This window comes from Phaenicophaeus curvirostris, chromosome 13, assembly GCF_032191515.1.
Source record: "Phaenicophaeus curvirostris isolate KB17595 chromosome 13, BPBGC_Pcur_1.0, whole genome shotgun sequence".
Lineage (NCBI taxonomy): Eukaryota > Metazoa > Chordata > Aves > Cuculiformes > Cuculidae > Phaenicophaeus > Phaenicophaeus curvirostris.
In genome coordinates, this window is record NC_091404.1 from 12,091,230 (window position 1) to 12,106,000 (window position 14,771).

Genomic DNA, 14,771 nt, shown 5'->3' on the forward strand with positions numbered 1-14,771 from the left:
ACAGAAAAAAAAAACACCCTTTGTGCTTGTAATTCAAAGTATTCACCACAATTATGACCTTCTAATCTCAAAACGTGGCCAATGGCTATTTCCAACAGAAAAATAAATAGCAGAAACTATTGCTGCAAATTCTAAGAACAAGTGTGGAAAATGTTGATTACAACTATCGTGGTATTTTTCTCATTGAGTTTGCAGTGAGACCACTAGCTGTATATCCGAAAAGCCAATGCCCCTTCACACATAAAGCCCACTACCATTTTTCCCTCGGATGAGTGGAAAAGGCCTTGAGTTGCACCAGGGGAGGTTTATATTGGATACTGGGAATTTTTTTTTTACTGAAAGAGTGGTGAAGCACTGGCATAGGCTGCCCAGGGAAGTGATGGATTCACCATCCTTGGAGATGCTCAGAAACCACGTAGCTGGGGCACTTCAGGACGAGATTTAGTAGGCACAGTGGTGTTGGGCTGGTGGTTGGACTGGATGAATTTGATCTTTTCCAACCTTAATGATTCTATGATTTCACTTTTGCAATGGGATCAATCTGTGATTCAGCCAAAGGAAAAGAGACTGAGCACAGCATCCCTAAAGGACAAAGGAAATCAGTTATTGGGGGTTTGTGGGACTGGAATTTTGCAAGACAAAAAAACCTGAAAAAGTTTATCTTCAAGTGAAGAAGATGAGCTCTATCCTTTGATAATTAAGAACTGGCTCCAACTTGATAATGGGAACCTATGGGCTCAGTCAAGCGCAGAGGCCAATGACCAGGGGCCACGGAGCTCCCCTTTCTCTGCTGTCCCATCCCTGGAAGTGTTCAGGGATGGAGCCTCCAGCAGCCTGGCCCGTGGGAGATGTCCCTGCCCATGGCAGGGGGTGGAGCTGGATGGGCTTTGAGGGTCCCTTCCAACACAAACCATTCTATGATTCTATGATCCCATTTTGTACTGAAAAAGCTGAGCTCTCCTGATACAAGTAGTTGCTTTTACAAAAAGTGAAATATTGTGATTTAAGCTAAAGCAGAGCTAGGTATCATAGAATCATAGAATCACCAGGTTGGAAGAGACCCACTGGATCATCGAGTACAACCATTCCTATCAATCACTAAACCATGTCCCTCAGCACCTCATCCACCCGTGCCTTAAACACCTCCAGGGAAGGTGACTCAACCCCCTCCCTGGGCAGCCTCTGCCATTGCCCAATGACCCTTCCCGTGAAAATTTTTTTCCAAACGTCCAGCCTAAACCTCCCCTGGCGGAGCGTGAGGCCATTCCCTCTCATCCTGTCCCCTGTCACTTGGGAGAAGAGCCCAGCTCCCTCCTCTCCACAACCTCCTCTCAGGTAGTTGTAGAGAGCAATGAGGTCTCCCCTCAGCCTCCTCTTCTCCAGGCTAAACACCCCCAGCTCTCTCAGCCGCTCCTCATAAGTAATTGTATTTTTGAAAGTTCAACATAATGTCCCTCTGACAGTGTGCTTTCTTTCCAATAGTGTTTTTTTCCAGACGCTGCTCGTGTTTGGAGCTGATAACGCCTCGTGCTCAGTGTGATCTGAGCTGAACAGGGGCCTCCCCCGCACTCCCCTGTTTGCAGCCTCTCCCCATCCCAAATGCAAGGTCAGAGCCAGAGCTAAAGCTCAAAATTAGCAAGAGTTTGGACTGTTGGGAAATTCATAATAATATTAAACTTAGGAAAGCAATAGAATGTGTATAAGGTTTCTGGGAAAATTTATCCACATGCGTGTGAGTGGGAAATTCGTTCTGTCCCAGCTCTGCTCTCGCTGCACACGTTGATGGAGATCACTGCCTCGTGTCACCCAGGCCCGATAAAGGCTGCTCGCTTTCTGAAACTCCTAAACGACCGCTATAGCGAGTTTATTCGCCGGTATTTTCGGTGTCACTCCTACCGAGAGCCCTCTCGCTGCGGGACGGCAGCCGTTGCGGGGGGGGGGGAGGGCAGCGAGACGTTGGGGGGGGGGGGGCGGTCCGCCCGGCGCACGAGCGGCGCAGCAGCGGGACACGGGGCCGCGGCCCGGCCAGCGCCCCGGTGTCGGCGGAGGAAGGCGCTATGCTGAGGTAACGCCCGCCGCGCCGGGGTCGGGGGGGGCCGCGGTCACGGCGCCCCGCGCGGGGAAAGGGGATGTTTATCTCGCCCCTTGAGGGAAGGGGAGGCCGGGAGACTATCATGGCCGCCGAGGCAGGGGGGCTGCCAATCACGTGACCGTGCCCGTTTCCAACCCCTTTCCGAGGGTCGCGTCCCGACCAATCGCAGGCCAGGCGGCCGCGCGGCGGCCAATCGTAGCGCCGCTCCCGCCCTAAGCCCCGCCCCCTAGCGCGCGCCGCCGCCCCGCCCCGCGCGCCGGGGGCCGTTGTTTCAGGGGTGGGCGGGGCAGCCCGCCGAGCCCCGCCCACCGCCCTTCGGCGCCATTGGCGGGCGCGCGGGCTTCTCCCCGCCCTCTCCCGCCGCGCAGCCAATGGGAAGCGCGCGGGGGCGGGGCCGCGGGGGCGGGGAGAGCATAAAGGGCGCGCGCGGCGGGCGGGAAGGGGCAAGATGGCGGAGTAGGTGCGCGCCGGCGTGGCCTTCGCTCACCGTGCTGCGTCCCCGCGCAGGAGGCGGGCGGGTCCCCGTGCGGCAGCCGCTTGCGGCGCGAGGCAGAGCGCGGAGGAGGGGGGCGCCGCCGCTGCAGCCGCCGCCATGCCCAACATTAAGATCTTCAGCGGGAGCTCGCACCAGGACCTGTCCCAGAAGATCGCCGACCGCCTCGGCCTGGAACTGGGCAAGGTGGTCACGAAGAAGTTCAGCAACCAGGAGACATGGTGAGGCGGGGGCGGGGCCGCACTACAGCTCCCGGCGGGCCGCGGGGCGCCGCCGCAGCTGGGTGGACGCGGGGTGTGCGCGGGGGCTGCTGGGAATTGTAGTCCGGGGCGTGGGAGGGGGACTCGGGGCCTTGGCACGCGCAAAGGGGGGTGCTGGGATTTGTAGTCCAAAGCTGGCGAGGGGGCGCGGGGCCTTTGGCACGCGCGGGGGCTGCTGGGACTTGTAGTCCGGGGCGCGGGCGGGCCCGGCCTGGGGGCGGCGGGGCTGGTCGGGGGCCGCGCTCGGGCCCCTCGGCCGAGGGAAGGGCGCTCCCGCTAGGCCCGAGACCCCTGCGGGCAGCCGCCGGGCAGGGCCGCGTCTCCCATGGGCGCCTTTCAGCCTCCCGCAGCGAGCCTCGCTCGGTGGGGCTCGAGGGTGCGGGGCTCCCACGCGTGGGGGACGGGGTTTGTCACCCGGCCCCTGTGGCAGGTTAGGGGGGCAGCGTTCGCCATCCAGACCTTCCCCCCAGCGCCCCAAAAGCTGGGAGCTGATGGGAATGTGCCTGCTGGCCCTCCACGCGTGCTGACATAGTCGAGGAAAGGGTCATTGGGCACTGGCAGAGGCTGCCCAGGGAGGGGGTTGAGTCACCTTCCCTGGAGGGGTTTAAGGGCCGGGTGGACGAGGTGCTGAGGGACATGGTTTAGTGGTTGATGGGAATGGTTGGACTCGATGATCCTGTGGGTCTTTTCCAACCGAGTGATTCTGTGACTGGAGGCTTGGCATCTTGTACTTAGCTGGTGTCTTTAAACTGCTCTGAAGAGCATCAAAGTCTTAAAGGTATTGATAAGGTTATTCAGGAAGGATCAGAGGCTGACACTGCTGTGCGGCCCATGATGTAGCTGCAGTCATGCATTCTGTGTTCCGCCCAAGCTCTGAGACCCAAAATTTGTCTTGTTTTCTGTCTCTGTGCTGTATAAGACTTGCTGCCATCCCACTTGAAGAAGCTAAAAGATAGGAGAGGCTAAAAATTTTTCAGAGCTTCTACAGCTTTAGAGAAACACACTAAGTGTGTCTTCACCAGTCAGTGTCATAGGAAGAACCTTGGATGATTGCTCCAGACCATTCCTCTCTTCTATAGACAGTGATTTCTTTTTTTCAGGAGAACCCAGGATGTACACGTGATATAGAATGCTATATTTCTGTTGCATGAGTATTGATTACAACTGAAAACTTCAGAGGCAGTGCAAAGGGTTGTAGAGGACAGTTGTCAGAAGTCTGTTTGATTTACAGCCGTTGCACTGTTCTCGTTGCCCTTTAACTGCTCTTATCCATCCAGTTGGCTAGCCAGCAGGTCCTTACGTCAGCAGGTAATGTGACTTCACCCTAATAAGACATCTTATTTACTCTAATAAACTGATAGCAGATTCTTCCCAGAAAAAGATTGTTCTAACAGAATAGTTCAGAGATACTTTTGTACAATTAATACCTTGATTCAGCTTACGATTAGACTGTTAGTAAGTGTAGTTGGCGATGACACTTTTATGCTAACTGCTGTGAATTCAGACACTTACCTAGTGGAAAGTTCTCCTGGCTGAAATTCTTCGCAAGAGGTTAATGCTTGCTGTAAGTCAGTGCACAGTAAAACAGCAGCTTGCTGAGCTGCAAGACTAAAAATATGTCATGGTCATCAAAAACACGAAGTGAGGAGGAAGACCAGAACATGAAGTATTAAAATTTGGAATCTACCCTAAGGTGCTCTGTAAATGAAGCCATTAGGAGTGGGTTGGGTGATTGTGTCTGAAGTTTGATGTGACAGCAGTAGGTGAGCACCTCCAGTGCAAGAGGAAAGAAACTGTGGAAGGGCTTTGTCTCGCTAGACTGACTTCTGGTTGGTCCAAATCTGTGGCTGGCTTCTCTAAACTGAAATGCTGGAAGTACTTAGTAATTAATCCATTCCTACGAAAGGCCTAATGCAGTATTGCATTGTGTGAAACCTCAAACTAGTGTTTTCATTCCAACTCTGCTTCTGGTGCAGGTGTCTTGATACGCGCTGAAGCTGGCAGTTTGCTGCTGGCAAACAGGACCTTTGGCTTGTGTTCAGTCCCTTCATCAGCAGGGATTAGTGTGCATTACATCCAGGAGGAAATTAACCCCAAAAGCCTTTCCAAAGTGAAATGCTGGAGGGCTTCTCTGTTCAACCCAGTGAATAGCTGTTATGACTCTAAATCTAACAATCTGCTGCAGCATAGCTTCTGGTACAAGTTTGGCTCAGCTTTCTTTGCTGACTGGCCATCATCTTTGCCTTCTTTGTACATGCTGCTTTTAGCTGAAGTGGTTGTACTTTTGATGCAGGGAACAAGGTCTCTTCTGGGATGTTTACATGCTCACCTTGTGTTGAGACTGAAAGCACAGGCTGAGTGCTTTTAGCCTTCCTGGCTAAACCATTAAATTAGACCAGTGAGCGATGTAAAATAGTCACTGAGCAAATAAGCAGCAGTGATTCTGCTCAACACCCTTGATTATAGGACACTGTTACCCACAGACCCTTGGGAATGCAATCCCTTGGTTGCTCTGCAGCATGTTTTAATGGTTGTGTTTTAGCTTGTGTTTGGATACAACTCTCCTTTTCCTCATCTGTTCCAGTGTCGAAATAGGTGAGAGTGTACGTGGGGAGGATGTCTACATTGTACAGAGTGGCTGTGGGGAAATCAATGACAATCTGATGGAGCTCCTTATCATGATAAATGCCTGTAAGATTGCCTCAGCCAGCAGAGTCACAGCTGTCATTCCCTGCTTCCCTTATGCGCGGCAGGACAAAAAGGACAAGGTAAGGGGTGTGATGTGGTGAAGGTTTCTGCTGGGAAGATGAACGCACACCTTGCGGGACAGGGAACAGATGAAGTTGAATATATAGAGGGTGACACAAAACTTAGTTTCTTTAAACCTCGGGGCACTGGACTGCAAATTCATCTTTTTGGGAAGCTTTAGTTCTTATTGAAAATACAACAAGCTGTAATCATTAGTTGATGAAAAGATGTGATGTTAATGAGTGCTCCTTTTAGTAACTGGTTGTGAATCATTGCCTAGAAGTGGAAGACTGACATCTTGATGAAGGCGTTGAACTTGTCTTAAATCCTGTTTTTTCCCCATACTAGAGTCGAGCACCCATCTCTGCCAAGCTGGTTGCAAACATGCTGTCTGTGGCAGGCGCGGATCATATAATCACCATGGACCTGCATGCGTCTCAGATCCAGGTAGAAGATAAAATCAGGGAAGTACTCTGCCTTCCAGTCTCAGCCTCTTCACTGCTTTGCAGGCTTTTCGGTGATCTGCTTTTTTTAAGACATGACAGTGATCAGGATTTGCAGATGTGAGACTGGAAGGGGCTTGTAGAATCAGTCAGAGGATGGGGAGGTGGGTAACAGGTTCATCTTTAAATGAAATTATAGCTATTCTTGACCAGACTAAGCATAATGAGTCCTGCGTAAATGAATGCTGGGAGAGTAAATGATGCCATGCAACATTATTGTCACATGGTTACAGGGTGTTCTTAACTGGTCTTTTGAGGAATTTGAGATGAAGAATGGTTTTATCTAGAGTGTTAAATATTGAGTAGAGCTTTCTGATATTTACTGACCTGTCAAGGAAGAGTGGGTGCTGTCTGACACAGTGGCAGATAATACTGTTGCCATGAGGATAGCTGCCTCCACATGTACCAGCACAGCTGCTTGTGAGGGTACAGTTGATCATGACAGCGATCTGATAGCTTATTTTGACAAGATGGGCGATCCCACTTTTTTCCATTCAGTGCCATCCTTACTCATAATTTGGCTTTGGTTCCCTTCCAAGCTGCTGGTGAATTGAAAGCTATTCATAGGGTTTGCTGGCTTAGTGAACAGAATAGTCTCACAGAGTAGCTGAAATTTTGACCGGAGCTGAGTAAGAGAAGTGGCAAGAGCGTGTGTCTGGGAGACCAAGCTGTTTAAATTATCAATCTTGTCTCTTTTCTGCCTTGAGCAAGTACTCTGAGACCAAGCAACCAACTCAGTGGAACTGCGAGGGGTGAGGCAGAGGGGAGGATATCTGTTGTATTGCTGCAAACACTTTGAATCTAGAAGGGTAACATATCTGCTGCCTGGTGAGGTAGGTGGGCTGGCTGTCATTTGAACAGTTGAAAATGAGGCCATTCACACTTTAGTGTAATTTCTTCCAGTATAATTTGCCCAGAAATACTTTGTCTCAGATGGGGGGGAAAAAAAAAATCTATCAAGGCACAGCTGAGAAGACTTTGGAAAGATCATGAAATAAAAGGAAAGTACAAGGGAATATGTGCCTTTCCCCAAGAGACTTGGGGTTAAGTTGTGGTGTGTGCCATAGGGTTGACTTTTCACCAGCACCCATGGTGAGACCCAATTGAACACCTGGGTTTGTGTATATAAGCTTCCAGTGTATGACTGGTTTCAGCCTGGTTCTTGTAGTTGCTGGGCTGCTGAGTGCAGAAGGGATGATGGTAAGAAGGGTTTGTTACCTCTGTATTTTGAAGCATTTCTGTAGAGTAGCTGCCTATTCCTCCCTGTCCAGGATGAACTTCTGGTTTTTCTGTGTCCCTTGAGGTTTACCTGGAGGAGTCTGCTGGGTCAGTACAAAGTTGAGGAACCAGCTGCATTAGTTTAAAAACAAATGCTACTTGAGCCTTTTCCACATGTTCCTGTAGAGGTAGACTGTGCAGGTGATGAGCTTTAAAGAACGACTTTGTGAACAGGCAGCTAGCTGCTCTGAAAATGAGCGTGTTTGATGCTGTTTTTCTTCACCCCCTTAGGATGGAACTAGGTCTGTGTTGTGCGGGTATCAGAGATAATGCTAATTACGCTGCAAAACTGTTTCTGGCTCTGGAGATGTCTTGCATTACTGTTCTGCGTATCTCAAGCTACTGCCCTTTTATTAAGAGAAGTAGAAAGGAAAGCAGAAGGCTGTGGAAAGGCGGTGGCTGCATGCCTGATCATATAGAAGGTTTCTTCAACTGTTTTTGGAATGTGACCTTCAGCTACATCTGTTCCTGTCATCTTTCTTGCAGGGTTTTTTTGATATCCCTGTTGATAACTTATATGCTGAGCCTGCTGTACTGAAATGGATCAAAGAGAATATTGCAGAGTGGAAGAACTGCACCATTGTTTCACCAGATGCCGGTGGAGCCAAGAGGTGAGTTGTCAGAGAGCTGGCTGGAGGCACTGCTTTTGTATCCGAGTTCCTGAGAGTCCTTGTGACCTTATTCTTAAGACATATGTTCCCTCTGCCATCCCACCCTCTGTAAGGCACTACCTGTCTAGTGAAGAGTGGTCAGATATTCTTCCTAGGGAGTGTTTAGAAGGTTTCTTGGGCTACATGGAGAGTTAAATAGGTTCTAGAATCCCAGCTGCATAGGCAGGAACTGGCCAATTCCCCAATTCCTACATCTCTTGGACTAAACCAGTTTCTTGTAGAAGGGTAATTATGCAGGTTGAAGGATGGACTCATGTAGTTCATACCCCTGTGCCTAGGCAAGGCCACCGTGGCTGCTGAAGGATACGTTTTTATCTAGATTGTGTTCTTTGACATATTAAACTTGGTCTATTGAGCCATTTTCTTTCTTTATTACTCTTGATTTGAATATCTGGCTGGTGCTTCAGCCTGCTGCTACTCTTCCTCTTCCCTGAGAACAAGGAAGATAGATGGTTCCTTTCCAAAAAGCAGCAGCATATGTTATAGCACATTTCTGCTTTGGTCGTGTGACGATTTCCCATCTTTCTGCAGATAAACATGCCAGTCTGTGGGCAATTCAGAATGTTCTCTGGTACTTATTAGGAGAAACCTAAGTCAGGCAGCTATGATCTGACTCCTGAAAAAAACTCTTCAAAAGCCACTTAAACTGAAATGCGTTGAATTAGCAGGTGCAGTATTTTATGGAGATACTGCAGAACTAAATACTTCAATAAACAGTTTAGTTTAACAATCTTGTGTAGCACTTCCAGGCTGACACTCATTTACTGAGAATAGGTGTCTACTCAAGTGTTGAATTTTAGGGATGTGTGTACTTGTTCCTTCTCACTCTTAATGCTTTAAAACCACTTACTATTCATCAGTGTAAATATGTAAAGTTTAGGTCCCTCTAGTAAGGTTGTTCTGTGGTCGCTTGAATCAAAGTAAATGTGAGGTGGTGGACTTGCATTTCTTGGATGTGTACTCCTGCCACTGTCCTTGTGGCAGCACTTGCCTGCATGACAATTAAATGCTTATATGAATGCAGGTAGATCCCTGTCATAGCACAACTTAAGCCTTTCCAATGTAGTGTTACAAAGATGACAACTTCCCAAGCTTTCTGATACTTCAGGTTTGCCAGACTTGCTGGTTAAGGTTTGTTTTGAACTTCAAATGCAAATTAATTTGCAGTGGTCAAGATGAAAGACTTTTATCTTGATCTCATTGCTCTCGTTTGGAGAGACTGGATCAGAGATAGCAGGTTTAACTGCTTGAAGGAAAACTAAGGTGGCAGGGTGTCTTCTATTAATTGCTTGGGAGCAGTTACAGATGTGGTGACAGCTTCTCCTACTGCTGTGGCAGTTTGTGCTTAATAGTTTTAAGAGATTCGATTGAAGCTGTTGTGTGGTGTTAAGTGCTGTTTGGAAACTGTTCTCTCTTCAGAGTGACCTCCATTGCAGATCGATTGAATGTAGACTTCGCCCTCATTCACAAGGAGCGCAAGAAAGCCAATGAAGTGGATCGCATGGTGCTGGTGGGTGACGTGAAAGACAGAGTGGCCATTCTGGTAGATGATATGGCAGACACATGTGGTACCATCTGCCATGCTGCAGACAAGTGAGTAGAGCTGACTGATTCTTTCCTAAACTGGGAACCTATTGTTAGTGAATACTCTGTCATGAGTTCATCGGATTATTTGCATGTCAGGTTTCACAAAGTAACGTAGTTTCTTGATTATCTATCTCACATCATAGAAAATGAGTAAAAAGTATAGTTAAGGTTCTGAGCGACAATAGCTAGAAGACTGTAGTGGGTTTTTATTTGAAAAACACTTGTTTTGAAAGTATGCCTTCCACTAGGCCGTCACTGACTGCACTGGGTAGAACTAAGTGCTGTCCAGTCTATGAACTTAGTCGTGTATCTGAATTTCTATTAGAAGTAAGCTTTTCAAGCCTTCTTCACCAGAAACACCAGCATATGCAACACATGGCATTAATATCTGCTACCTTGTGTTGGCAGAAGTCTTATTCAGATGTCTCAGGGCTAAGAACAATATTTTTTTCAACGTATACTTTGCCTGTCGTGGATTTTGTGGTACTTGTTGTTTTCTTCTCCTGAATCAGTAGTGGGCTGTAGAGGGGAATCAAAGGTAGCCTGCCCCCTAAGCATGTGGTAGTGTCTCCTTCCATGCTTACCTTATGCCCTGCACTAATGTCAGTTTAATACTTGCTAAGAATTTCTCATCCTTCTCCTTTCCTCACCACCTTATAGGCTTGTGTCAGCTGGAGCCACCAAAGTTTATGCCATCTTAACTCATGGGATCTTCTCTGGGCCAGCAATTTCTCGGATCAACAATGCCTGTTTTGAGGCAGTTGTAGTCACAAACACAATACCCCAGGAGGACAAGATGAAGCAGTGCCCTAAAATCCAGGTGAGCATCTACTTTCTCCTCTGTCAGTAGCACTGGTCTGCCCTCCTGTTGGTGGAGAAAACCCTGTAATACTGTCCAGTGCTTACAGCAGTTCCATTGATACTGGAATCAGTGGCAATGTTGACTAGTCCTCTTGTTCCTGTTGCTGTGGGATAGCAGACCTGTTACACTGATAAAATGCAACTTCTAATCCAGCTCATCTTAAACAATTAATTCAAGTAATTTTTTCCAAGGTTTGTTTTAAGCAGCTCAGATCACTGGTCTAATGAGGCCATCGTGTAAGCAAGCAGCTGTATCTGTATGCTTGCCAGCAGTGATGTGCTGATGTGTGATACTGAAGCACAACTAGATAGTATCTTGTGAAGCTGGTAACCTCTGCTTCAGCCTTGTATCTGTCACCTAATACTCAGTCCTTTAAGCAAAGCAGATCTGGTCTGGGGAAAGCGAATGCTTTGTGTGTGATAACAGCAGTGCAGGTGAGCTGGAGTGTGGTCTTGTCCCACAGACATGCCTTGCTGGTTTGTCCAAGGGCTGTCGACACAACTCCAAAGTACAGTGTTCGGATACTTGCCAAAGATAAACAAAATGGATTTACCATTCATATGAAAGCTAAAAGCTAGTCCTTATTCTGTCATGGGTTTTCTGTTTGGGAAAAGCACTGTGACATTTTTTTTAACCCCCAGGCTGAAGCTAACTTTCCTGGAATTAAAAAAATAGGCTGTACCTGAGCTAGGCAGAACTTGAGGATTTCCTGTGTTAATGGACAGCTAGTTGCAGCTTCAACTGAGCATTCAGCTGTAATAGGTCTATCAGAAGTTTCAGGTACTGCTGTAGCATACGTGCAGCCACAGACATCCTAAATGCTAACTTCACAGAACAGGTAAATAGGGGACAGGCATTTGGAGAAGTTCTGGAAGGAGAATGACACTGCTAAGACTCAGCTGGTGCTGCAAGTATAGCAGGTTCCCCAGTAGTTGGGTTCTGGTGAAAAGGAAACTTAACTGGTTGAAGCTGCAGTGAATTTTAAGCTGCTTTTAGAAGTAAGTTATAAACTGACTGCAGACTGCTGTTGCAGTTGCTATTGGGTTGCATAGTGTCAACACTAACTTCTGGATTATATACCTGCAACTGAGCATGTCTGAAAGATGTCTGATGCTTCAACTTCTTCCCAAGCTTCACACTGAGGTTAGTGTAGGCAGGTGGTAATCAGTGTGTAAATGGCTGTAGCCAGAGATTGCAGTGGAGTAGTGTTTCAGGCTCTCACTTAATGCCTTGCTTTTACACTAATAGCTGATGCTGTGTTGAGAAATACAGGACTAAAGGATTTGTCGCGAGTCTCATGCTCTTTCTGCTCTGCAGCTCTTCAGTTTTTGTCTTTCATTCTTTAGGATGCAAACTATCTGGAAGAAATAAAATGTTAAATATGGATTTCACTTAGCTTCTTTAATGCACTGTGAATGTATGCTTCTTGCTGAGACTAAACATATCAAAATGCTTTAGCCGCTGGGGTTTGGAGCAAGAGTTGTGTTGAAGTGGTTTTCCCTCCTGTGAGCCAAGGACCCCAGCAGGTGGAGCCAGCACCGTGTCTGGGAGCTGAGCTGCGGCAGGAGCTTCGTCTGTCTCAGGCTGCTGGGTGGCAGCGATGGTAAAGCCTTGTGACTCCAGGGCAGCAATCTGATCTTGGTTTAGACTACCCTCCGTTTTCTGCAACCTACACAAATAAGCTAGTCCTAAGGTAAAGAGACTGAGTTTAGGGAGTCTTAGCAAAGAAAGGTGACACTGAAATCCTGACAAAGATGAACTGTGACATCAAATCTTGTAGCATTGTATGTAGAGTATCTTCAGAGTTACATGTAATTAAATCCCAGTCCTGTGTGGCAGTCATTTGTCTGCATCTGGCATGTTCTAAATCTGAGTAATGATTTTATTCTTAAGTTCTCCCTAACTTACCAGCTGTTCTTCCAGGCTTGATGTCTTTTCTTAGTTACACTGATGCATCTTTTTTCCTCTCTAGGTGATTGACATCTCAATGATCCTTGCAGAGGCCATCAGGAGGACTCATAACGGGGAATCTGTCTCCTACCTATTCAGCCATGTCCCTTTATAACAACAGATGCCAGCTGCTGCTTGTATGGCTTTTTTTTTTTTTTTTAAACCAAAAGTTGTTCAGCTTGTTGTAAAGTTTGGTAGAAGACTGTTTGTTCCAGTGCAGTTCTCCACAGCTCCTCCTGCTTAAGTCAGGCTTACTGGCTCTGATCCCAACACTGGGAGGCTGGGGTGGGGGAAGCTCATCTCTCCAAACACTCCCAACTCCACCAGCAACCCTGTGTGTTGGGTCTCCCCAGTAGCATTGACTCAATTCTGCAGATCTGTGGAGAGCAGGACTGACACATGGCTAATTGCCACAATTGATTTGGGGTGGGGGGAGGGAGAGGGTTTGTCTGTGGGCAGGGTTAGATGATCTGGCACGCACACCCTAAATAATTTGGAAAGTAGAGCTCCCTAAGATGTGTTGATCTGGATCTACAGCCAAGAGCGCAAGAGACTGCTGGCTGTCTTACCACTCTATACCTGACAAGGCCTTGAAGAGTGATGGGGAAGGCTTGTATCTCGGCCAAGCTTGACCCCAGGTGAAGCCCTGGGTGACATCTGGGATATGGTTCTCCTACAGCTTCCTTCCATGAAAGGAGATCAGTGTAGCTTGCAAACTTGAATTCATCTTAATTACTGAGGGAATTAAATGCCCTTTAGCATGTGACACAGCAAAGTGAAGGTGAGAGTGTAGTCTGAAGTACTGCCTTGCTGTGTTAACTTAGTGGTGTAGGTACATCCTGGACGAGCTTTCCTCTCCCTCTTATGTAGAGGACCGATGGTGGTTGTGTGCTTTCGTTTCTAGTGTAAGCTAAACCCAGTTCCTCAATTTGACAGCTTACTTTTAGCCTTGCTAGTGATTAGAGGACCACTGTCCTGTACTATGGCTGCACCTTGACCTGCAGACACCTGACCTGTGGAAATCCTTGATCCTTTTTTACCAGTACACTAGTAAACTGAACCTCTTTGCCCTGTAGTAGCTTGGTTGTTGCATCTAGCAAGTGCCTGCTGAGACACTGAGGTGACCTAATACACAAGAGTTTTGTGTCCAGCTCTCTTAGCCTCTTGTTGCCTGCAATCCTGTTGTCCTGTAAGTTACTGACACATTCTGATTGCTTGTCCTGGTCACTGTTTGCCTTGCCTTGGAAGTGTTGCTCCTTGCAAAAGATCTTAACCAAGGGAGCATAGGTGGTTACAGGACTAAAATGTGAAGAAGCCCTTGGAGTGGGTCTGATGGTGCTAATGAATGCTTATGGCAATGGGTTGAAGAGGCTGGTGATACATAGTACTGGGAAAACTGTAGATCTAACACCAACCTGACAGGCAGCAAAGTGCCTGGAAGAAAAATACCAAAACCAGAGCTGGCTGAGGCTTCCAGATCTAATGAATATCATCTGAAACTTGAATACTTAGTAACTGTGCCGGACAATCGTAAAGTAAACTGTTAAGTCTCTCCTGGATTCTTATGGGGTTCTAGACCAAGCTATTTTATGTTCTGTTTTTTAAAAACACTCCTCTCTTATTGTTTTTGAGCTGGGGGAAAAGGAAAAAGGGAAAAGAAGGAACTTGTAATTACTTGCTAGAGTAACTAGCTTGGCGTTGAGAGGCATGGGGCTGGGGTATAAGTGATGCTAATGGAAAAATGCGGTTAAGATCTAGGGAAGAACTACTTTAGTTGTGCCTTTTATTGGAGACTTCTCTCCCTTCCTAGAACTCCTGTCCTGTGGCAACATTAACAATTCTTTTACAGTGTAGGGTTTTTCTTTTTGTATAAAAATTGATGTTTGTCTGGAAAGTGTGTGTCTCTTGCTTCTTTGCTTTGCATCCTGCACTGAGCTCTACCGAGAGTCTGATTCCTGCCTCCTGTGTTGGAGCCCCTGCTGCCACACTGCCGGTGCCCTGAGAGCCAAGAGCCAGGACATCAGAGCAGTGGTGTGAGGATTTTCAGCAGCATTTGTGTTTAAACTTAAGACCTGATGAAGGAATTAAACTTTTATTTAAAAACCATGGCCTCTGCCTATAAATGCTTCTAAAAAGAACCTTACAAAGGTAACGTGTCTTCTGAATTGGGTCATCATGGAGTAACATTATTTGGAAAGGGACCTTGAAAGGTCATCTGGTTTAACCCTCTTGTAGTGGGGCTGACTGAGATTCAGCTTGGCTGTGCTCACCTTGTGTGTAAGAAAAAGCTTGGCACCAAGCGACTTCTCTTAGTGGGTAGTGACTTT

General features: G+C 47.4%; 1 protein-coding gene across 1 annotated transcript; it reads left to right on the forward strand.

Moving 5' to 3' along the window:
* The first annotated feature begins 2,509 nt into the window (after positions 1-2,509).
* On the forward strand, positions 2,510-14,548 carry PRPS1 (phosphoribosyl pyrophosphate synthetase 1). Its single transcript, XM_069867510.1, has 7 exons — positions 2,510-2,806; positions 5,430-5,613; positions 5,942-6,040; positions 7,861-7,985; positions 9,465-9,638; positions 10,293-10,452; positions 12,467-14,548. The coding sequence occupies exons 1-7, from the start codon at positions 2,685-2,687 to the stop codon at positions 12,557-12,559; spliced, it is 957 nt and encodes a 318-aa protein (XP_069723611.1). The 5' UTR covers positions 2,510-2,684; the 3' UTR covers positions 12,560-14,548.
* Positions 14,549-14,771: the final 223 nt, after the last annotated feature.

What these genes read in the sequence shown, in the direction of transcription:
- PRPS1 (XM_069867510.1), top strand. Translation starts at nt 2,685, where the DNA reads ATGCCCAACATTAAGATCTTCAGCGGGAGCTCGCACCAGGACCTGTCC. An exon ending in GGCAGGACAAAAAGGACAAG is followed by an intron (nt 5,614 to 5,941) that starts GTAAGGGGTGTG and finishes TCCCCATACTAG; the next exon opens with AGTCGAGCACCCATCTCTGC. An exon ending in ATCTGCCATGCTGCAGACAA is followed by an intron (nt 9,639 to 10,292) that starts GTGAGTAGAGCT and finishes ACCACCTTATAG; the next exon opens with GCTTGTGTCAGCTGGAGCCA.